Here is a 22,819-nt window from a genome sequence, read left to right as displayed (position 1 = left end):
TCCTCACCAAAGTCACGTAAGAAATTTGGTGAGGAAACTGAGGCTCGGAGAAGTAACATACATAGCCCAAAGAGACAAAATAAGTGGTGTGCTGGATGCGGTGGTTCATGCCTGTAATCCCAGCACTTTAGGAGGCCAAGGTGGGCAGATCACTTGAGGCCGGGAGTTCGAGACCAGCCTGGCCAATTCCATCTCTACTAAAAATACAAAAATAGCTGGGCATGGTGGTGCGTGCCTGTAATCACAGCTACTCGGGGGGCTGAGGAAGGAGAATCGCTTGAACCTAGGAGGCGGATGTTGCAGTGAGCCGAGATCGTGCCACTGTACTCCAGCCTGGGCAACACAGCGAGACTCCATCTCGAAAAAAATAAAAAATAAAAAATAAAGTGATGGAACAAGGCCAAGAATTGGGGTCCAACAGACTGCACGACACTGCTTTTCAGGCAGATATGATTGAAGCTGATTAAACTGTGAGCTGTTAGGATAAGGCTTTGTTCTCTAATTTCCAGAATTCAAGGGCTGGAGGGAGGCAGACAAGGCGGGGAGCAGGGATCACGATTAAAGGTCACCTACAAAGGGAGAGAAGATTAATTCACAAAATGGGAAGAAACCTCCTAGGATCCTTTGCCCCATGCTATGGCTCTGGCTGAACATATTAACAGATTCTAGAAGGGCATCGGTCTGCAGCGTACATGCTGTTCCTCTCAGCTGCCGCTACGGGACCGCCAGTTAGAACGTTTCATGAGGCATGATTGGAAAAGCCAAAACTGGTGCCAGTGTTCCCCTTGCCATTCTCCTATAGGTGTCTAAGTTGCAAGAATTCCCCCCACCAAGGACCTCATCAAAGCTGTCTTCGTTCTGAAGGAAATTAAATCAATGCTGCTCGTAAATGTGTTTGCTGTTCCTAAACTGGCCTTTGTGCAATGCATAGTGAAAGCCGCTCACCACTGGCTTAGGAAACTCCCGGGAGGCAGTTGCAAAGCTTTTTGAGGGAGATCGGAGGTGGGACAGTTTGCGTGAATCATGCAAGATAGTCACATAGAAGACAGCACCTCCAATCACCTCACCCTGGGCTAGAGGCTTGGCATCTGGCTCAGTGGTGAGTTCCTGTCCCGGTGTGTAAATAGGCAAGGATTCACCAGGCAGGGTCTCCCAGCCGTCACAATGCCCAGTGTCCATAGGCGCCTGCGGAAGAGGCTCAGCTGAGCCAGAAAGAACCTAGGTTGTCTGGAGGCCTAAGGAGGAACTGCTTGCCAGGGAGGGGGCTCATTCAAGCCAAAGAGGCAAAATTGGTGAAAATCTAGCTAGGGAGTGAATTAATCCAGTTAATTAATTATTAAAGTAATAACTAGTCGTTAAATTGTGGACACAAGATGAAGGACCTTTTGTCACAATTCAATCCTGTTGGCTTATTTTTTTTAGTGAAATCCAACATAATTTCAGATATTTTACTAAACAATGTGAAAGTGGGGTTGGGGCACAGCTGATTTCCTGAAACCCACAGCCATCCATCGCCCCCAGCTTTGCCTCCAAGAGCTGTACAGATGCACACGTGCCCGGCCTCTGCACGGGTGCGTGGAGAAGGATGGTCTTCTTGCCCTGGCCCCCTGTGTCAAGATCCCCCCTTACTTCTCATGGGATCCACCTTTCAGGGCTGCCCACTGGCAGAGAAGCCTGCCGGGAAAACATGTCAGAAAAGAGGAGTCAGTGTGGGACTTGCCCAAGGAGGCCAGCAGCTGGGGAAAGATGGGCTTCGGCTGCACTTGCAATTGAGACTATAAGAAGGACTTCCCAAATGTGGGTGCTGCTGCAGCAGTGGAACAGGTTAGCAAGGAAGAAAGAGGAAAGCTTTTGATGTATAGATATATATATATGTAAAAGCATAAAGTCATTGTCATTGGATAACTATGTGTTTGTCTTCCCTGGACCTCTTAGCAGCTTCCTCCTAAGTGCATAAACTTAGAGAATACTTGTCAAGTACCTGCCTAGGAACTGAGTGCAGAGCAGTGGGGACCCTGGCCAACCCCAGGATCTCAATTCCCTGACCCTTTGGAAAATTTTCAGAGTGTGGCAGGAGGGACTGAAGGAGGAGGCTGTCCTCCGAGTTTGGGAGAAGGGTGGCCGGTCGTGGGAAAAAGCACAGGTCTAGGCCTTTGCAAGATGGTGGCACCAAAATGAGGGGGCGCCCATGTGATTTTTTAAAAGTATAAAGCAGTTATTGTTGGTAAAAGCAGCGCTCTGCTGGACTTTTCTATTTACTTTATGATGTCGTAAATAGGGACACGCTGGGGTGGGAAGTACCACCACTGTTTTAGCCCAGGGCCTCCCAAGGGTGAGCCTGGCCCTGGGGTCAGGGGTGGTGCAGGTTGGTGGCAGGGCCCCTGCCACCTCGCTGCCCACTGAGGGTCCTGCCATCAGCCCCCAGCAGCCACAGTGGTGAGTGACTGATAGGCTCTCCTCCTGATGCTCTTCACACCCACGCTGTCCCTGGTCCTGTGGGCTACCACAGAAGCCTTTCACCCATTTCATAAGTATTTCATGGGGCTTGTGACTGAGGGATCAGCAAAGCATCTACATCCAACAGGGCAGCCATGATCGGGCCATAAAAATTTGTTTTTTCACATTATCATGAAGTGTTTAAAAAATGAGAATTCAGCTTTTGGAGCTACATGTGCTGATGGAGGCTCCCCTGCCACTTCCCAAGGGCAGGGAGTTTTGACAGTAGTTGGCTGCCTGAACAGAGCTGGGCTGGGCTGAGAACAGAGGCCCCGGGGTAGAAGGGAGTAGGACCCTCCCTGTGCCTTAGGGCAAGCTGGGGACGCTGGGAGCAGCTACACTCGGTGCTCCCCAGCAGCTTGTGGATGGAGGCCAGGGATGCTGCTACATGTCCTACGATGCACGGGACAGCCCCATGACAAAGAAATCTGGCCCCAAATGCCGAGAGTGCCAAAGTTCAGAGGCCTTGCCGTAGGCAGAGGGACAAGAGAATGGTAGCATCTACTGCATAAGAGGGGCCACAGGTGACCCTGCTGTGGCTAGAAGAGGTGTGGATGAGGTGGGGTTGGCAGAAGATGAGACCACAGAGGAAGGCCTGCTCCCTCCCTCCCTCCGTTCCTCCCTTCCTGCCTGCCTTCTTTTACTCAATACTTAGAGGGCTCATTCGATTGCAGCCAGTGCTGGGCCAGGGCTGGCTCACACAGGCCCACGGATGGATCTCTTCCCAACTCCACGTCCAGTGACAGCCTGCCGGTCACTGAAATTGGCCACAATAGGAGTATTTACACCACAGAAATTGGCAAGCAAATGCTAAAACCAGTGTACCTCTTGAAAATATAAGAGCCGGTTGTTAAACGTGGTTGGGCCCTTGCTAGGGACTAGAGATGTCTAGGGAGCAAAACCAGGCCCAGTGCCTGCTCATGTGCAGTTTATGGTCTGGTGGGAGACACAGACTTTCATCGAATAATTACACAACTGTTCGTTTCAGCTGTGAGAGATGTCATGCAGGAAAGGTTCCGGGAATTAATGACAGCGTGTGTGTGTGTGTGTGTGAGTGTGTGTGTTGGGGAGTTGTAGGGTACCCACACTAGGTGACCAGGAAAGGAGTCCCTGAAATAATCAGTATTGAAACAGAGCCCTGAGCCTGTGTAAGTTTCACCAGGCAGAGGAAAGTGACAGGCCGCTGTTCAGGCCAAGGGAACGGCAGGTGCAGGGATTGGAGAGGGGGAATTAGGGGCATCGGGGAAATGCAGGAAGCCCAGGGTGCCAAGGGCAGGGGTGAGAAGCTAAGGATGAAGCTGGCAAGGTCGGCCTGTGAGTCACAGCAAGGACCTTGGACTTTACCAGGGAGCCATTGAAGGATGATGAGCAGAAGAGGCCCCTGGGAAGATACCATTTTTTTAAAAAATTTCCTCTGGGCTTGAAGAGGATGGAATGAAAGAGAAAGAGGGAGGTAGGGTGTTGAGATACAGCTGGAGTGCTCCGGATAGAAGATGGTGGAGCCAACTGAGACAGGGGACAGGTGATGGAGACTCAGGAGTGATGGAATTCAGCAGGGGACGTTGCAACCTTAGCCTGCCCTCACCAAGCTCACTGCCTCAACTCTGCCTCAGTGGCAGCCGAGGTCCAAGTGCTCAGCCCCCCTATCTGAGGTCTGAGACCCTATGGGGCAGCAACAGGCCCAGCCAGGTGCAGGGACACATTCAGCCACCTCACTTGACCTCCAGGGAAGCCTGGTTCCCTGCGCCACCTCCAACTCAAACACACAAGACACATTTACAACTAAAGCTTTTCTATCAGGCTCCAGGGAGCTCTGCATCCAGGCACACATTTGACCCCAGGGATGCAGATGCCAGGGAGGTGCCAATGTGCTTGATGCTGCAGACATCAAAAGAGGCTCAGAAGCCCAGGGCATGGGTCACTCAGCCACAGGCTGGGTATAGACTCAAAATTTTAAATAGTAAAAGAAGTAAAAAAAATTAATTAAAATACTAGAGTGCTAAGTCTTTCCCATAGCTGCTGCCAAGGGTGTCTGCCAATGGCACTCTGAGGTCAGGGACATGGGGGACCAGGATGAAGAATTCCATCTCCCTCTCACTCTCCATGCAGGGTGGGCATAGGAGAATTTACAAGGCCTTTACCTCTAAGCCTCTGCGGTTTGTTTTTGTTTGTTTTGTTTTGTTTGAGACGGAGTCTCGCTCTGTCGCTCAGGCTAGAGTGCAGTGGCATGATCTCGACTCACTACAACTTCCACCTCCCAGGTTCAAGCGATTCTCATGCCTCAGCCTCTCAAGTAGCTGGGATTACAGGTGCGTGCCACCATACCTGGCTAATTTTTGTATTTTTAGGAGAGACAGGGTTTCATGTTGGCTAGGCTGGTCTCGAACTCCTGACTTCAAGTGATCTACCTCTGCATTTTTAACCACCTCCCTGGTAGCTGACGTCCCTGGTCTAAAGACCACTCTAGGAGCAGTCTCCCTCCTCTAAGTGCCAGCCCTACTGCAAGACTGTGGGATGGACCACATGACCTTGAGGGCACCATTTAGCCCTAGAATTCTGAATCCCACTGGGTGAGAGGCCCAGATGACCCCATTCATGATGCCATTTGAGCAGCAAGTACCAGGGTGCTCCAAACTCTTCGGAGGTAGGCACCTTTCCTTGCTCTGGATGGCTCCTAGACAGGCATGTGGACTCAAGCCTGTGCAGCCCCTTTTAGTTGCAAATGTCAACCTCAGGCTAGGTGGAGCGGGGACAGTTTCAGGGCAAAAATGGTGGAAAGTGGTACATAGCAAAACCTTCTCAAAGCTTCTACCAGACGCTGGTGAATGGTGCACTGGTGAATGGTGCACTGGGCCTGTCCGGCCATCACCTCTGGCTCCAGGCTGCCTGTGTCACTCCAGCCCAGGGCTCACCCCCTCCAAAGTCTACCATCCTTCCATCCCGCCTTTCCATGCCACCTGTCCCCGGTAGCTTAGTAAGCATTAGGCATGAGTGTCTCTGGTCATAGAATGAATATGCAGGCACTGTACGGTTTGGTAGAGCAGTCCAAAGGATGGACAGACACGCAGAGCCCCAAGTTCAGTGGCAACACCCATGTGAACATCGGCCTGTCTTTCCTGATCACAGGCCTTTGGATCCCATCAAGTCTGTCTCGTTGCTTAGGCCTGTCTCTCTGTCTCTCTCTCTGTCTGTCTCTCACTCTGAGTCACGGCTGGCTTCAAGTTCCCCAGCCTGGCAGGCAGGGCCAGGAGCCATTTCCCAGCCTTTGAGAGTATCTTCCCACACCCTACACACCATCCTGCCTCTTGCCAGTTTGAGCAATCCTTGCCAATGTTATGTAACCAAGCACAGGCGTTCAAGAACAGGCGAGATGGCTGCTCACATAGGTTCTTCTACACTGGGAGGTGGGGAATTCGGGGTTGAAGCAGAGCTCCCACACTAGCCTGCTGGAAACATCGGGGGACCCCACTGAGCCTTCACTTCCCATCTGAAATGTGCCCTTTGCCCCTTTATTCCTGGGGGAAGGCAAGAGAAACTGAGGCTTCCCAAAGGAATATCCAAGTGAATAATGGTATCATCTTCCTTGGATGTCAAAACAAGTAGAACAGGGAAGGGCTGAGCTGGGGGGAAAGGCAAAGGAAATGGTATTTCCCATAACCTGGACTTTTCCCATCACTGATGACATTGGACATCTCCATATACCAGGCCCTGGTAATACAAATATGGAAAGACTTGGCTGATGACCTCGGCAATCACTTTGTGGCAGGGCAGATGGACAGGCCATGCACAGCAGTGCCAGCAGGAAGCAGTGTGCTGGGTGGACAGTGCACACAGCCAGAGGGACAGCCACTCAGGGCAGCTTGGGGGAAGACATATTCGGAAGGGCCTCCCTCTACAAAACCAATAAATCTGGAATGAAACATACTTTTTAATGCATTCCTGGTCTCACAGAAAATAAGGGAAATCCCCAAGACGTCTACAGACAAAAACCGAAAGCTGTAAACTAACACCAGAACAGGAGCAGTGAGTGATCACCAAAGGCAAAAGCTGAGGTTGTCCTAGAGGCAAATGCTGCTATCAGGACTGTTATCAGGGGGTTACATTTTGGGATATAGCAAAGTGGAAGAACAGAGCCAGAGATGCTGTCATTCAACCAGAGTCTCTCAAAGGGGCATGAAGTGGCCCCTGGACCCGGGTCTCATCCCCACTCCTCTTCTCTTCCCCACCCCAGTAGAAGTGAATGTAAATCCTCTCTGGAGAAAGGCATCTGCTATTTAGACCCAAAGATTCCTGCAAATTAAGATCAAATATGTGTTCAGCATGAGTGAAAGTCAGCAAAAACAAATAGCAAATTTAGACCCTCTAAGGCCTTTTCAGGTATAGTAATTATCAATACCAAATATAAAATACTAAATACTATGCATAAAATACTTAAGGAAATGTCAGATGAAATCACAGACATGAGCAAACAACAGGAAACTGTCTGACAAGACCAGGAAAACTTGAAAGAGAAAACAGATAAAACGTTTTAGAAATGAAAAAATATAGCTGATAACATTAAAAATAAATAAAAGGGTGGGTTAAACAGCAGACTAAATAGGTGAAGAGATAATTTTAAAAATGGAAAAAAAGACCTAAGGAAATTACCAAGAATGCAACGCACAGAGATGAGATGAAAACTAAAGGAGGAATTGCTGTATCGAATACAGTAGCCACTAGCCCACATGTTCTTAGATTTATATTTGAATTAATTAAAATTAAATACAACTAAAACTCAGGTCTTTAGTTGTACCAGCCACATTTTAGCTCTGCCATTATTATTATTTTTTTTTTTTGAGATGGAGTTTCACTCTGTCACCCAGGCTAGAGTGCAGTGGCACAATCTCGGCTCACTGCAACCTCCACCTCCCAGGTACAAGCGATTCTCCTGCCTCAGCCTCCTGAGTAGCTGGGATTACAGGCACCTGCCACCACGCCCAGCTAATTTTTGTATTTTTGGTAGAGATGGGGTTTCGCCATGTTGCCCAGGCTGGTCTCGAACTCCTAGGCTCAAGGAAGTCTCCCGCCTTAGCCTCCCAAAGTGCTGGGATTACAGGCGTGAGCCACCACGCACCACCCACTAGCCACATTTATTAGCTCATAACCACTTGTGGTTAATGGCTATCCTATTGGTCAGTGAAGGTTATAGCAGATTTTCATCAACACAGAAAGTTCTGTTGGACAGCACTAGGTCACAAGATAGATAGGAAAAAATAGAATTAGAAAGTCCAACTTATATCTAACTGGAGTCCCAGAAGGAGAGAACCGAGAGAATGGAAAAGAGGTAATATTGTAACAGATAATGGTTCAGAATATTCAAAATAAGGAGTCCAGAGATACAGGAAGCACAATTATATCATTCAGAATAAATTTTAAATATCCACATCCAGCCACATTGTAATGAAACTTCAGAACACCAAGGACAAAAAGAAAAAATTTTTTTGAGACAGAGTTTTGCTCTGTTGCCCAGGCTGGAGTGCAGTGGTGCGATCTCGGCTCACTGCAACCTCTGCCTCCTGGGTTCAAGCGATTCTCCTGCCTCAGCCTCCCAAGTAGCTGGGATTACAGGCGCCCCCCCCCCCCCACCACGCCCGGCTAATTTTTGTATTTTTAGTAGAGACGGGGTTTCACCATGTTGGCCAGGGTGGTCTCGAACTCCTGAAATCAGGTAATCCACCTGCCTCGGCCTCCCAAAGTGCTGGGATTACAGGCATGAGCCACCGCGCCTGGCTGACAAAGAGAAAATTTTAAAAGTAGCTAATGAAAGAACAATTAGGCTTGCAGTGGACTTCTCTATGGCAGAAATGAAGACCCACGATCATGAAACAACATCGTCAAAGCGCTGAAACAAAAGGCAAACTCTCAACCTAAAACCGTGTTCCCAGCAAAACCCTTTGAAGCACAAGGGTAAAACGGACTTTCTTCAGATAGGCAAAAGTTGTAACAGCTAACTACCAAAACACTTGTAATCGAAAAATCTTTTAAACCATGTTCTTCAGGAATAAGAAAAGTTATTCCAGAAGGAAGGTCTGAGGTACAAGAAGACATGATGAACAAAGAAATTGGTAAACATGTAAGTCAATTATTTTAAGCAAACATTATCAGTATAAAATAATCATCGTGACAATGTCTAAATTATGGGGTTTCAAAAGAGGATAGAATTAAAATCCTGGATGTGGTAGCATGGAAGTCAGGAGGAGTGAGCAGAATTAATATATTTTAAATAATTCTTACTATTTAGGATGGCATTAGGATATTGAACAACTCTAGGTTTTATTAAGGTAAATAGGTATAGTGACTTTTCAAGGGTAATCATTAAGGCCGTGGTTCTAGAACTTGAGAATACCTCAGAATTATCTGGGGGGTTTTGAAGCAGACCACTGGGCTCCACCCCCAGAGTTTCTGTTCCAGGACATCTGGGGTACAGTTCTAGAATTTTCATTTCTACCAAATTCCCAGATGCTGCTGATGCTACTAGTCCAGGGACCACACTTTGAGAACTACAACTACTATACTAAAATTAGAAGCAGAGAAAGCTTAACTTCCAAACCAACGGAGGGTGGCGGGGAAATGGAATGAGAAAACAAACCAAAGAAAAAAATAATCTTCCATCCAGACCAGCTCTGTCCAGTAGAAACTAATGCAAGCCACATGTGTAACTTTATACCTTCTATTAGCCACATTTGAAGTAAAAAGCAACAGGTGACATGACTTTTAATAATATATTTTATTTAACTGGTATACCCAAAATATGATCAATATGTTATCAATTTTAAAATGATTATGAAATAGTTTACATTCTTTTTTTTTCTACCGTCTTCAAACTCCAGTATGTGTTTTATGCTTAAAGCACTTTTTTCTTTTTTTTTTTTTTGACAGGGTCTTATTCTTTTGCCCAGGCAGGAGTGCAGTGGCGTGATCTCAGCTCACTGCAACCCCCGCCTCCTGGGTTCAAGCAATTCTCCTACCTCGGCCTCCCGAGTATCTGGGACTACAGGCATGCACCACCATGCCCAGCTAATTTTTTTGTATTTTTAGTAGAAACGGGGTTTCACCATGTCGGCCAGGGTGGTCTTGACCTCAGGTGATCCACCCACCTCGGTGTCCCAAAGTGCTGGGATTACAGGCATGAGCCACCACACCCAGGCCTTAAGGCACTTCTCAATGTGAGCTAGCCACATTACATGTTCTGTAGGCACATGTGGCTTGTAGCTGCTGTACTGGACAGAGCAGTCTGGACAGTAAGTGACATGGGCCCGCAGGAGACAGAGGCCTCCACTCCGTCACTGAGTATCCACTCTATGTCAGACACAAGGCTGAACACTTTGCACACATCATTTCATTTCATCCTCACACCATCCTGTGAGATTAAGCGTTCTTATCATCCCCATTTTACAGAGGGGAAAACCAAGGTTGAGAAAATGTAAAACGCTTCCGTGAGATCTTTTGGTTGATAAGCCACGGAGCTGGGATTCAAACCCAGGGCTCCCATATTCCAGTGCCAGCCTCTGAACCTCTAGGCCAGGCGTTTCTCTATGTGGTCTTTTGCACTGGGCCAAAAAACTTTGTGGGCTTTAAGCTTTAGGCTTTGTGGGCCTGTCTCAACGTCTCAACTCTGCCATTGTAGCCTGAAAGCAGCTTTAGACAATAAATAAACAAATGGGCATGGCTGTGATCTAATAAAAACTTTATTTAGAAAAATAGGAGGGAGGGCTGGATTCGGCCTAGGAGGCCGTAGTCTGCTGACCTCTATGCTGGGCCAACACAATTGCCTCTGTAAGGCCTCATTTAGGGGAGACCTCAATGGTCACACTCAGTAGTACTAACATTCTGTGGGGGGGGGTGTGCATGCGTGCATATGTGTTGGGGTGGGTGGAAGGATGCACAGCCTCTCGTTCCAAAGTCCACAGTCTTTCTAGTTTCTGGAAGGATCCCAAGTGACTGCCTTTTAGTGGTAGCTTCTCAGACTCCACCAGGGACTCAGCCAGCACCCGTGACTCGGCAGCCCCTCCGCTGAGCAGCCTGGCCATCAACATGAGTTATTCCCGCTCTCAAGACTGAGAAGGAGGGAAATAAAAGCCAGGATTGATGGAATCCGGACATAAAATCTGGCCCCATAATGCCTGCATTTTGGAAACTGCCTTTAATTAATGGTTTATGACCCCAAGGCCCCCCTAGACTCCTCCCAAGCCCTTCTGTCACGTCGTCTCCTTGGCGCTCAGTCCTCAGGGGTGGGGGAGAAGGAGGCGGTGGTGAATAGGGGCGGTGAATAGCTGTCTTGCAGAAACCAAAATGTGTGGTTTGCGCACATGAACCCAGCCTGGCCTCTGGCATTCCTAGGGCCTGGACTCCATAAATAATGCGAGCTGTAAAGCCAGCTCCCCTCACAACCCTGAGGCCTGCTCACTACAGAAAATAAATAACCCACACACACTCACAAAGACACACAGGCACACGCACACACACGCTCACATTGCACACCAGACGTTTGCCTTTTCTGTTTGTCCACGTATCTGTTATCTCCTCTCTGACCTCGACTCCCTCTCTCCCTCTCCTCCTTTCAATTTACCTTCGCATCTTTATTGCATCTGGACACCCTTTCTCTCCCCAAACCCTCTTCTTTGAACCTTCCCCTCTTCTGGGGGACTCAGGAGCAGCAGCCAACTTCTGCTCCCATCTCCTTTCTCTCCTTCCCATGCTCTTTTAGCTCCCTTTCTTGGGGAGACGTAGCCAAGGGCTGCAGACACCCCCCACCCACCCACCTGGGCACAGAACGGACAGATCCACCCTCACCTCACTGAGAGCCCCACCCCTCCCACCTTGACCAGGCAAGAGTCCAGCAGGGACAGTGAATTTCTGCCATGCCAGGCTGGACAGCCAGGAGGACTTGTTCCCTCTGAAGGCACCGAAGCTGTAGCCAGGAATATAGTGGGAAGGAAGCGGCTGCAGCTAAACTCTAGGTGTGGCCAAACAGTGCCCAAGCCCCAGGAGAGGGGCCCCTTATTGCCAACAATAGCCAGCCTTGACTAAGTGCCTACTGTCAGCCTGAAAAAAGAGACATCAGAAAAAAGTATCTCCTATATGATGAATGTATTTGGGAGTAAGCATAAATGGATTAGTCTCTGGAAGCATAGCTGTGGCAAGCCATAGGTGCGTCTGGAGAGGGGACAGAAAAGGGAAGCTTTTATTGGCAAAAAAAAAAAAAAAAAGAGAGAGAGAAGTTCACATAAGCTGCTTGGAAACAGACTTCATTGGCTGCAGAGGCTCAAAGCTAGAGTTGGCGTCAGTTCATTGGTGGAGACGACGTTACTGGGCAGTGTTCTTTGGAGAACATCTTATCTGAATTGCTGCAGTCCTGAAGAAGGAATTTCTTGGGGGCTATTTTAGAAAGTCCTTGAGACGGTCCTTATCTCAGACATGCAAGCATGAGTTCCCCTCCTTCATGATTTCCCGGCTCTAATTCTTCTGGTTCTGACAAAAGTGATTTCACCCTGGTATCTGCAACTTTCACACCCCCATAGCTTCGCATTCAGAGTTTATAACATTCATTTCAAGCTACGAGGCAGATATTCTCATTATTCCCATTTTATATATGGAGAAACGGAGGCTTCAAGGAATCTGCCTGATGCTGAGGTCTGTTCAACTCCAAAGCCTGGTCCAAATGGATGACAGGGGCCGTGTCTTGGAACTTTGGGTAACCAGATTTGGCCACATATCACCTCTCCTCTTCCCAGAAGCACATAACAGAGGTGAGACTCAGCTAGCAGAATAAAACAGAGTGAAGCCAGCCAGGCTGGAGGCCTCCCGGGGGCTCTCAGCTCTTTCCCATCCAGGAAGGATGCCGTGTTTCAGTGCCTGTTCCAATCCCTATAGAACTTGGAGTCCTGTGCCTGATCCAAAAGACTTCCCTGCAAGCCATGCCGGTCCGTGGGAGCCGGGCACCAGCACTGGCTGCCGGCCTGCACCCCGGCCTGACAGCCCTGTCACCTGGCAGGAAGGTGGGGCCCTGGCGGGGCTGCAGAGGCAGCTGCTGCCGTTTCCGCATTCCTGGCACCATGGCAACAGGAGGCCACTCAGACGGGTGACCTGCACAGAGCTCTCTGCAACCTCTGCCACTTCCTTGGGAAAAACAAAGGGCTTAGGCTCACTGAGAAGGGAAACGTGATAATGTTGGCAGTGACCTCTCAACCCATACTTGTCCCAGCACGGACAGCCCCGTCACACTCACCCCCGCTGAGTCCTCATGGCAGCCCACAGAGGAGGCAGGCAGCAGAGAATGGTACCGGGTTAGCTTTACAGAGGAGGAAACTGAGGCACAAGGTGTTTGGGAGACAGGTTTTGGTGGAGATGGGGATGATGGATGAGTGTGTGGTCACCAGGTGAATACAGTCCTTTTCAAAGAGTCCCTCAAGGAGTTTAAAATGGAGAGAGGGAAGGCCTTGTGGGGAGGGGGTTTGTAACTTGAAAAAGTGAGATTTCTAGGCTTTTTTCTACATATCAAACATAATATAGTCAATGCAGAAAACGGGAGACAGAAAAGTATGCACAGTCACAAATACTCTCACACTCACACGGGCACATTCACACACACACTCGCACAATTACCTATCACTTCTTTTCCAGAGACAGACTTTTCATGTTGATCCATCTAGTACTTTACATATTTTTATATACTAGATTTTCTCCACCTAGTATATTGTATACACACACGTGTATATAATAATTATACACTTTACATCTACATATAATTTTTAAACCACAGTCAGGGTTACACTGAGCCTGCCGTGTTTTGTTGTTTTTTGTTTTTTGTTTTTGCAATGGAGTCTTGCTCTGTCACCCAGACTGGAGTGCAGTGGCACGATCTCGACTTACTGCAACCTCTGCCTCCCAGGTTCAAGTGATTCTCCTGCCTCAGCCTCTGGAGTAGCTGGGACTACAGGCGTGTGCTACCACGCCCACGCCGGGATAATTTTTTGTAATTTTAGTAGAGATGGGATTTCACCGTGATCTACCTGCCCGTACAGGCGTGAGCCACCGCGCCCGGCCATGTTTTCCTTTTTCATTTGGCAATAGGTGGTGGATGTTTTCCCGTGACAGGACTTTTTATTCATTGCACATATTCCAACATATGAATGGAGCGTCATTCCTTCAAACAAACTCTCATCAATAACCATTCATATTGCTTCCTAGTATTTAATTTTTCCAAAGTTTTTAGTACAAAACTATACATGTTTACTAGGGAACTTTGAAAATACAGAGACATACAACAAAAAGAAAATAACCATATTCTCCCCAGCACACAAAGGCAGTAACTATGAACATTTGTGTAGACTTATCACCTATTGTTTTAATGTTGTGTCCTGTCTTTATGGATGGATAAGCTTTTTTTTTTACATCCTTGTAATGATTTATAATATTGAATTTCAGCAGGGTCATTTCTAATCAGAGGTTTTGTGGGGGTTTTTTGATTTTTTTTTTTTTTTTGGAGACGGAGTTTCACTCTTGTTGGCCAGGCTGGAGTGCAATGGCGCAATCTCGGCTCACCTCAACCTCCGCCTCCTGGGTTCAAGCGATTCTCCTGCCTCAGCCTCCCGAGTAGCTGGGATTACAGGCATACGCCACCACCCAGGCTTATTTTGTATTTTTAGTAGAGACGGGGTTTCTCCACGTTGGTCAGGCTGGTCTTGAACTCCCGGCCTCAGGTGATCCACCCACCTCGGCCTCCCAAAGTGCTGGGATTACAGGCATGAGCCACTGTGCCCAGCCAGTCAGAGTTATATTTAAATACTTGCTGTTTCTCATGGTATTGAGTTTGTCTGTTTGGGTGTGTGTGTGTGTGTGTGTTTTTATTTGTTTTGTTTTGTTTTGTTCTGTTTTGAGATGGGGTCTCAGTCTGTCACCCAGGCTGGAGTACAGTGGTATGATCTTGGCTCACTATAACCTCCGCCTCCCTGGCTGAAAAGATCCTCCTACCTCAGCCTCCTGAGCAGCTGGGACCCCAGGCACACGCCACCACGTCCAGCTAATTTTTTTGTGTTTTTGGTAGAGATGGGGTTTCACCATGTTGCCCAGGCTGATCTCAAACTCCTGAAGCTCGAGCATTCTGCCCACCTTGTCCTCCCAAAGTGCTGAGATTACAGGCGTGAGCTACCGTGCCCGGCCTGTTTAGGTTTTTATCGAACCCTGTTTTAGAGAGATTCTTTTCCCCTCTCAATTGAGTCTCTGTAACCTGAACTTTTCATATTTACCAGGCATTGATGCAACCAACCATATATAGAAGAGTGGGGTTAGAAAATGTTGGTGGATGAACTTTTTTTTTTTTTTGGTCTGTGAGGGCCATTCCAGAAACAGCTTTCAGTGTATTAAGGAATGGAGCTGGGTTCCATTTATCCTACGAAAATAAATCACCCAGTTGCCCAAAGACGACTGCCGCTGTGTTGTTTACAATAGTGAAAAATTGGAAACAACCGCCATGCCCATCAGTAGGAGGTGAAATAAATTACGGAGCCTCCTTCTGATGAATCCCGCGCGGTCAAAAGGTACCGCAGGTCTCTGTGGAGATGGAACAGTCTCCTCCACAGCGAAAGTGAACAGGCATATCACAAATGCACACACCTCAAATGCACGCACCCCGTAAGCAAGCGGGTCTGCGTGTGTTTGTAAGTGTGGCTTTTCTGTATCCCAAAGAGTATTTAACAGCTGCTGTCTCTAGGTGGTGTCGATCGAGAAGAATGATGAGACAGGTCTCAGTCATTTTAGGAGGTGTATTTGTCAAAGTTAAGGACGCGCGCCCAGGAGACAGGTCTGTGCCTTTCTCCGAAGATGATTTTGAGGGCTCCAGGTTTAAAGGGGAAAGGATATTGAGAAGTACACAGTTTCATGTAAGAGGGGGGTGGGGGAAAATAATCATTCGTGCCTTTGTCTGGCCCAGTGAATCTGCATTTTTACATAAGGTAACATAGACAGATGGGGAACATGCAGGAAATCGACATTTTTACATAAGATAAAGATAAATGAGGCAGGGGAACAATCAGATATGCATTTGTGCCAGGTGAGCAGAGGGGTGAATACTGTGTAAAGATAAGCTATCCATTTACATTGCCATGGTGAATTTTAACAGAAATGCTTTAGGGTAAATATCTCCAAGCTCACCAGGAATTTCCTTGTGGGCAAAATATGAGGGAGGTGTGTAGCAGTTCATCTTATTTAGGAATCAAAACGGGGAGGCAGGTTTGTGTGACCCAGTTCCCGGCTTGACTTTTCCCTTTGGCTTAATGAGTTTGGGGTCCCAAGATTTATTTTCCTTTCACAGTCACATGGGGTGATCTTCATTTTCTGTTTTATTTTTTTCTGGGATAAGCTTTTCTTCTTTTCTTTTCATAGATTACTTTTGTAACGGGGGCAAGGGCAGAAAAACAAAAACACCAAAAGCCACTTTGATTTTGAAGAGAATACATGGAGGGGAGAATGTCCCCACCACCCTCTGCCTCCCGGGGGTATGGCCTGCCCAGCCCCTGCCCCCAGCAGCCTCGTCCCCCAGCATGGCCTGCACTTGTGTGTTGCAGACTCGGACAGCCAGTGCAGCCCCACGCGGCAGAGCCTCAGCCTGTCGGAAGGCGAGGAGCAGATGGACCGGCTGCAGCAGGTGGAGCTGGTGAGGACCACCCCTATGTCCCACTGGAAGGCGGGCACCGTCCAGGCCTGGCTGGAGGTGGTGATGGCCATGCCTATGTACGTCAAGGCCTGCACGGAGAACGTGAAGAGCGGGAAGGTAGGCAACTCCGGGCCCCCTATGGGATGCCACCCATGCCCTCTGTGAGCTTTACGTACCCAGAAGCTGGCCTGCCCCCCACTCTACCCTGGAGTCAGGAGAAGGTGCAATCTAGGAGCTAGCCAATGCAATCAGCCTCTGATGTACCTGCTCATTGTGCCTCCCTGGCAAGGCAGAGAGCCCTCAGCTGCCTCATCCTGACAATGCACCCAAGTTTCCTTTACCTGCCTAAGGGAAAGAGCTCCCTCTGCCTGAACAGGGATTCCGCCCCACATCAGAGTTGCAGAGGTTTCCATGTGCCCACCACTGTATGAAAGGTGGGCAGGAGATGGGGAAGGAGCCCCATGACAACAGACCCCCTCTAGGGCAGGAACCCCGCCGGCAGCTGTCCCAGCCCCCATATGACACTCCCTCCCGGGGGCAGGTGCTGCTGAGCCTGAGTGACGAGGACCTGCAGCTGGGCCTTGGGGTGTGCAGCTCCCTGCACCGGCGCAAGCTGCGCCTGGCCATCGAGGACTACCGTGATGCCGAGGCAGGCCGCAGGTGAGCCCAGCACGAGGGGCCCCGGGGGAGGAGAGAAAAAGTCATCCTGAGGCCTTTGGTCACACAGGTGGGGTGAGCGGGGCACTGTGGGCTGAACCACGTGGTGGGGGACATCAGGGTGTGACTAAGATGGTCCGGGGATGCCCCTGATGAGGGGGCTTGGGCATACCCCAGCCCTGCTCTGGGCCAGCCCCCTCCGTAGAAAGACAGACACATGGGGAAGACGAGAGGCCCCAAAGGCCCTAGTACACCCCCAACCAATGCGGGAACCTCACGAGCCCCCCAGCACTCCTCTGCCTTCCGGGACCAGCCCAAGCGGCTCTGCACACTGGGCCGCCATGGTGTCTGCTCCTGGCTCTTGCCATAACACGGTGAGGAAGAACGGTGCAAGGCAGAGCTGAGGCAGGCAGAGATCAAGTAGGCATGAGTGGGCTTGGTGAAACCTCTCCCATAGAGGAGCGGGCCAGGTGGAGGGGGCTTCTCTTAGCAAGCATACCTGGGATGGCTGCAGGGCCTTCTCATCAGGTGTACCCCCGCAGGCCACCCATCCCCACTGCTCATACCACTCCTGCTCTGCCTCCGGCCTGCCTGCCTCTCTCCCGGCTTTCTGTGAGCAAAATTTGTTGAGCAGGGGCAGCTACAGGGTAAAGGGAAGGAACCCCCACCCCCACCCCGTCCCACCCCGTTCTGAGAATGTGGAGAGGGGAAGAACTCGCTTTGTAAATCTGACACTTCTGTTTTGCATAATTATGTCCTTCACTGGTTTCTCCATCATTTTTGTGTAGTTAGTTAATCAAACCTGGTGGTGTGTGCTTTCATTTGCAGAAGCAGCTTAGGGATTTTTTTAGAAGCAGGGTTTGGGGTGGAAAAGCGGCTGGTTTGGAAGCAGGAAAACCAAATCCACATGTGTGCAGGAGAGGGGCCCTCGGCATGACTCTAGGGTGGCAGGAAGTACTGAGGTGAGACTGGATCAGAAACTTAGGGAGCGACTCAGAGCAAGAAGGTGCCAGGCCTCATTGGCACCATCAGGATGCTGGCTCGTCTGAGACAGGGTTGGGCTGAGGGATGGGGAGGGGGGCCATGAGGGCAACCCCTGCTGGGCTTTCCTTCCTGAGGGTCCCAAAAGCACCTTACACCCAGCACCCACCTCCTAACCAGTTCCATCCAGGAATCCCCTAAAGCCATCCCCGAATCCCCTCACCATCTTTGGTCACCCAAGTAGGAAATCCCTCCTGCCCCCTTACCCCACACCCAGCAGGGTCCATAAACACTGCCTGTGTTCATTGAACAGGGTGGGGATGACTGCTTCATCTTTCAAAAACTTCAGGAGTCTGGGCTACTGCCTGGGTTCCCCCTAAATGGGGATAAGCTTTTCTTCTTTTCTTTTCATAGATTACTTTTGTAATGGGGGCAAGGGCAGAAAAACAAAAACACTAAAAGCCACTTTGATTTTGAAGAGAAGAAATGCATGGGGGGAGGATGTCCCCACCGTCCTCTGCCTCCCAGGGGTGCGGCCTGCCCAGCCCCTGCCCCCGACAGCCTCATCCCCCAGCATGGCCTGCACTTGTGTGTTGCACAACACAGCCCCTAAATGGGGCTGTCTTAGTCTGCTTGAGCTGCCATAACAAAATGACACCATCTGGGTTGCTTAGACAACAACTTACGTCTCACAGTTCTGGAGGCTGGAAGTCCAAGATCGGGATGCCAGCATGGTTGGGACCTGGGGAGGGCTCTCTTCCTGGCTTGCAGAAGGCAACCTTCTTGCTGTGTCCTCACATGGGGAAGAAGGAAGAGGGAGGGGGAGAGAGTGATGTCTCTGGTCTCTTCCTGTAAGGACAATAATCCCATCATGAAGGGCACTCCTATGACCTCATCTAATCAGCTCCCAAAGGCCCCAGCCACAAATACCATCACATCGAAAGTTAGGATTTCAGCATGTGAATTGGGTGGGGGGCGTGGCAGAGGGAAACATTTAATCCCTAACAGTGGCACCATGTTAACCTCTAGGATCCAGGAGTCTGTGGTCCCAGGGATCGTGGAGCCCCACCCTTAGACAACCCCAGGGCTTCCTGGAGGAGGCAGAGGACTTATTTTGAGTTTTCTACTCTCAGTGGGAATCTGGCCTGTCTCCAGTTTGCCACATGACCTTGCCCTCTCTGGGACTGTTTCCCACCTGAGAAGTGAAGGGAGTTAAATTAGGACAGTGGTTTTTAAATTTTTGAGGATCATGACCACTTTAAGAATCTAATAAGAGCTTTTGACACTTTCTCTAGAAAAAATACACAAAACTTCGCAACTTTTCACTGCGTTGGGTTGGTGGGTGGGACTCTCTGGCCCACCCACTTTCAGGGCTCCATGGACTCGGGGGTAAGAACTCTAAATGAGTTCATCTTCGAGAACATTTTCAGCCATGACATCTTGTGTGACCATGGGCATGATGGCATCCTCTCTGGGACTGGTCACCTTATCTACAAAATACCAATGACAAAACCCACCAACCCCTTACCAACCCATCATCACCTTATGGATATCATTTTATTTACCCTCACAACATCAATGCAGGATAGACATGCTTACTCCCATTTTAAAGATGGAGAAGGCCGGGTATGATGGCTCACACCTGTAATCCCAGCACTTTGGGAGGCCAAGGCAGGTGGATCACCTGACATCAGGAGTTCAAGACCAGCCTAACCAACATGGTGAAACCCTGTCTCTACTAAAAATAGAAAAATTAGTAGGCGTGGTGGTGTGTGCCTGTGATCCCAGCTACTCAGGAGGCTGAGGCAGGAGAATTGCTTGAACCCAGGAGGCGGAGGTTGCAGTGAGCCGAGACTGCATCATTACACTCCAGCCCGGGCGACAAGAATGAAATTCCGTCTGAAAAATAAAGTCGGAGAAAATTAGATGCAGAGAAATCATGAGCATAAAGTCACACTACAAAAAACCTGACTTCAAAGTCAGTTGCCTTTCCAGTGTCCCATGCTGCCTTTTTGTTAAAAACAAGAACAATGACAGCTTCTACTACTACTATTTATGGAACACGAGGTGTGTCCCAGACCCTGTGTTAGGGGTTTTGCATTCTCCTCTCTTTTAGTCCCTACAACTCCATGAGGTAAGCGCAATTCTCCCCGTTTTACAGAGGAGAAAACGGAGACCCAGAGGTTCAAGGTCCCAGAGCTAAAAAGTAATAGAACCAGAACAGCCTCCCGTTTTCCGTGCTGCGCTGTGACCCAGACAATATCTAAATTTTGTGCCGTCCTCAGATTTCAGAGTCTAATCCGGCTCCAGTTCAGGGACGGGGCAGTGACAGATTTTATAAAATGTCTGAATTCCTTTTAAAATCATGCTGTTTTATTCAACTTGGGCTCTTACAATAAATAGCTCAAACCAACAGCTGGGAACGTATCGCCAAGCTGCGGCCCCATGGGGACACCGTTAATGAAAAGAGAACATTTCTGAAGGGCAGGAGCACATTAATTGTGGGCATGCAGATGGAGATTGCTGATTATGGATGGGCCCCTCTCGAGTAGGTTAAGTGGGGTGCCCCCTCCCCAGCTCTCCACCCCAACTCTTGTTGCACCATTGATTTGCTGACCAAACTCTTGCTTCAGAGAGGAGAGGAGGCCATTCTAGTCTTCATCAGTGACAAATCTGGCCCAGTGGCATCTGATTCAGAGGGCTGTGGGCTCCAGCTCCTGCCCGAGAGAACCGTCCTGTAACAAGGCTGAGGCCGGCCCTTGAGGGACTGGGAGGGGGACTGCCCCAGGACCTTTTCATCCTAGAAGGGAGGTTGTCTTGGGCCAGAAGTTTCCAGTTCAGGGGCTCCAGCTGGGCAGCCTCCAGGTGGACTGGGGCAGATGACCCGCTCACCCAGCACTGCTCTGTCATCCACACATTCGACTATGAGACAAACACTGGTGAGTGTGAACTCAGAGCCTGAAGGGGCCCTGGACATTCACAGATAAGCCACACCCCATCCTGCCCCCCAGGAGCTGACCGTCCAGTGAGGCAGCTGGCCAGATGCATAACCATGAACCACAATGTGACTGGTGCAGAGATGGGGACTTCCAGGGGCTTTGGACACAGAGAAGGGCTCCTGACCCAGCATGACATCTTGGAAGGCTTCCAGGAGACCAGACGTCTCTGCAGAGTCCATAGGAGTTCACCGGGGGAAGAGGGTGGGGTAGAGGACAGTCGGAGACAAGGGGGTCCCGGTGGACCCAAGTGGTTCTGGGAGGCTGATGGGCAGAGGGAAGGAGAGTGAAGCCAAGCTGCAAGCCCATCCTTCTCTTAGCCATTCTTCCAGGAAGCATTCAATCAGTGTCTACTGTGCACGTAGACTGTGCTGTTTGGCAGCGAACACAGTTTCTGTCCTGACAGAGCTTATCTGCTAAGGTGGGGAAGAGAGAAAATAAATTAGTGGACAAACCAGCAATTGCTTAGATTCAGTATGTGATTAGAGCTTTGAAGGAAAGCGCTAGGGACAGTGAGCAGACTTGGGGGCAACTTTAGACAGCAAATTCAGAGAAAAGGGAGATTTGACGCCCAAGGGATGAGGAGGGGTGAGCCCTGGGCAGGGCTGCAAGGGGCCAGCCAGGGAGGGGAATGGGGGGTGAAGAGCTCAGTGCCTCCAGGAAACGGCCCCCAGGACCCCAAGCCCCATGTGCGTTGGGGGAGGGGAAGTCAGCCAGGGCCAGTGCAGGTGACCCTTGTGGACCATTCAAAGGACTTGCGATTTTACTCCTGCAAAGAGAAGCCACAGAGTGTTAAGCAGGGGAGTGCATGATCAGACTGACATTTTAAAAGGACCCCCTGGTGGTCCTGGGGGATGTGGAATAGAAGGGAAGCAAAGGCAGGAAACGGGGAGCAGCCGGGGAAAGTGGCAGAAACCCACACCAGAGATGCCTGCAGCTTAGAGCTGGGAAAGGAGAGAAGTGGACAGAGGATGCACTGACCAGAGTGACCGATAGACAAGGACGGGCTATCAGCTTGGGAGCTGGGTGACAGAGAAGGGCCCCTGGGTGACGGTGACAGTGACAGTGAAGGGGAACAACTGAGCCATTAAGTATGACACATCTGTGACAGCCAGGCAGCGTTAAGAGGACAGCTAGAGGCCGAGAGAGGAAAGAGGAGCTCAGAAAAGAGCTCAGAGCTTAGATGCTCAGAAGAGAGTGGAGAATTTGGGAGCCCTCCCTCACGGGTGCCTTCCAGAGCCCTGGAGATGGGTAATACAGAGACAGGAGTGCCTGGAGAAAGAGGGGAAGGGGTTAGGAGGGAAGAGGAGCCCATTGTATGGCAGCATGTACCCCAGCAGGGTGGTCACGGGATGCTGAATGCATATCCAGGCATGAAGGCAGGAAGGACAGAGAGGATCCACCCAGGACCCTCAGCAGGAGGGTGGCATGACAAGCTGTCTCTGGCTGCTGCCCCAGGAGCAGGGTGGAGTGGCTTTGCAAGCCCACCACTTTCCCTTTCACATACTGATGGCTTCGTGGCCCCCTGCACCTCCCACTTAGACCAGCGCTCTCCCACCTGTCAGACCTGGGGCATTTTGCAAAGTCCCGTGCAGGTGGGATGCGGTGATCCTCGTTCCTTCTGCAAGGCTGCCACTGTGTGGCGAGCAGCGGAATGACAGCCAGGCACAGTCACACATTCACCGGCTTGAAAATTCAAGCACTTGTGCACCTGCTGTATACGTGGTACAGGGGTCATTTCTATGTGGGGCACAAGGAAATCTGAGACCTGGCAGTGCAGTGGTAAGAGAGAGGGTTTGTAATCAGTCAAACATGGACTTTAATTCTGACTCCAAGATGGGCCACTGTGTGGCTCTAGGCAAAGTTGGAGCATCCCATCTGTAGAGCGAGGACGGCAGCTTTGCCTTCTTCGCGCATGATTAGGACCTGCCTGGCACACCTGAGTGGACACCCAACATCCCTGAAACAGGAAAACAGACCGCAGAGCACTGGGGAG

General features: G+C 49.9%; 1 protein-coding gene across 3 annotated transcripts in view; it reads left to right on the top strand.

Moving 5' to 3' along the window:
* The window catches only part of KAZN (kazrin, periplakin interacting protein), a 1,229,740-nt gene that overhangs the window by 1,189,691 nt on the left and 17,230 nt on the right, over positions 1-22,819 (top strand). For all 3 annotated transcript variants that reach the window (XM_008951836.4, XM_014342705.5, XM_034955817.3), the window contains 2 exons: positions 16,101-16,306; positions 16,731-16,849. In XM_008951836.4, the coding sequence (XP_008950084.2) occupies positions 16,101-16,306; positions 16,731-16,849 (325 nt within the window). The remainder of the gene's footprint in view (positions 1-16,100; positions 16,307-16,730; positions 16,850-22,819) is intronic.

This window comes from Pan paniscus, chromosome 1 (genome assembly GCF_029289425.2).
Source record: "Pan paniscus chromosome 1, NHGRI_mPanPan1-v2.0_pri, whole genome shotgun sequence".
Classification (NCBI taxonomy): Eukaryota; Metazoa; Chordata; class Mammalia; order Primates; family Hominidae; genus Pan; species Pan paniscus.
The sequence above is the reverse complement of the archived record's forward strand: the minus strand, read 5'-3'. Positions and strand labels throughout refer to the sequence as shown.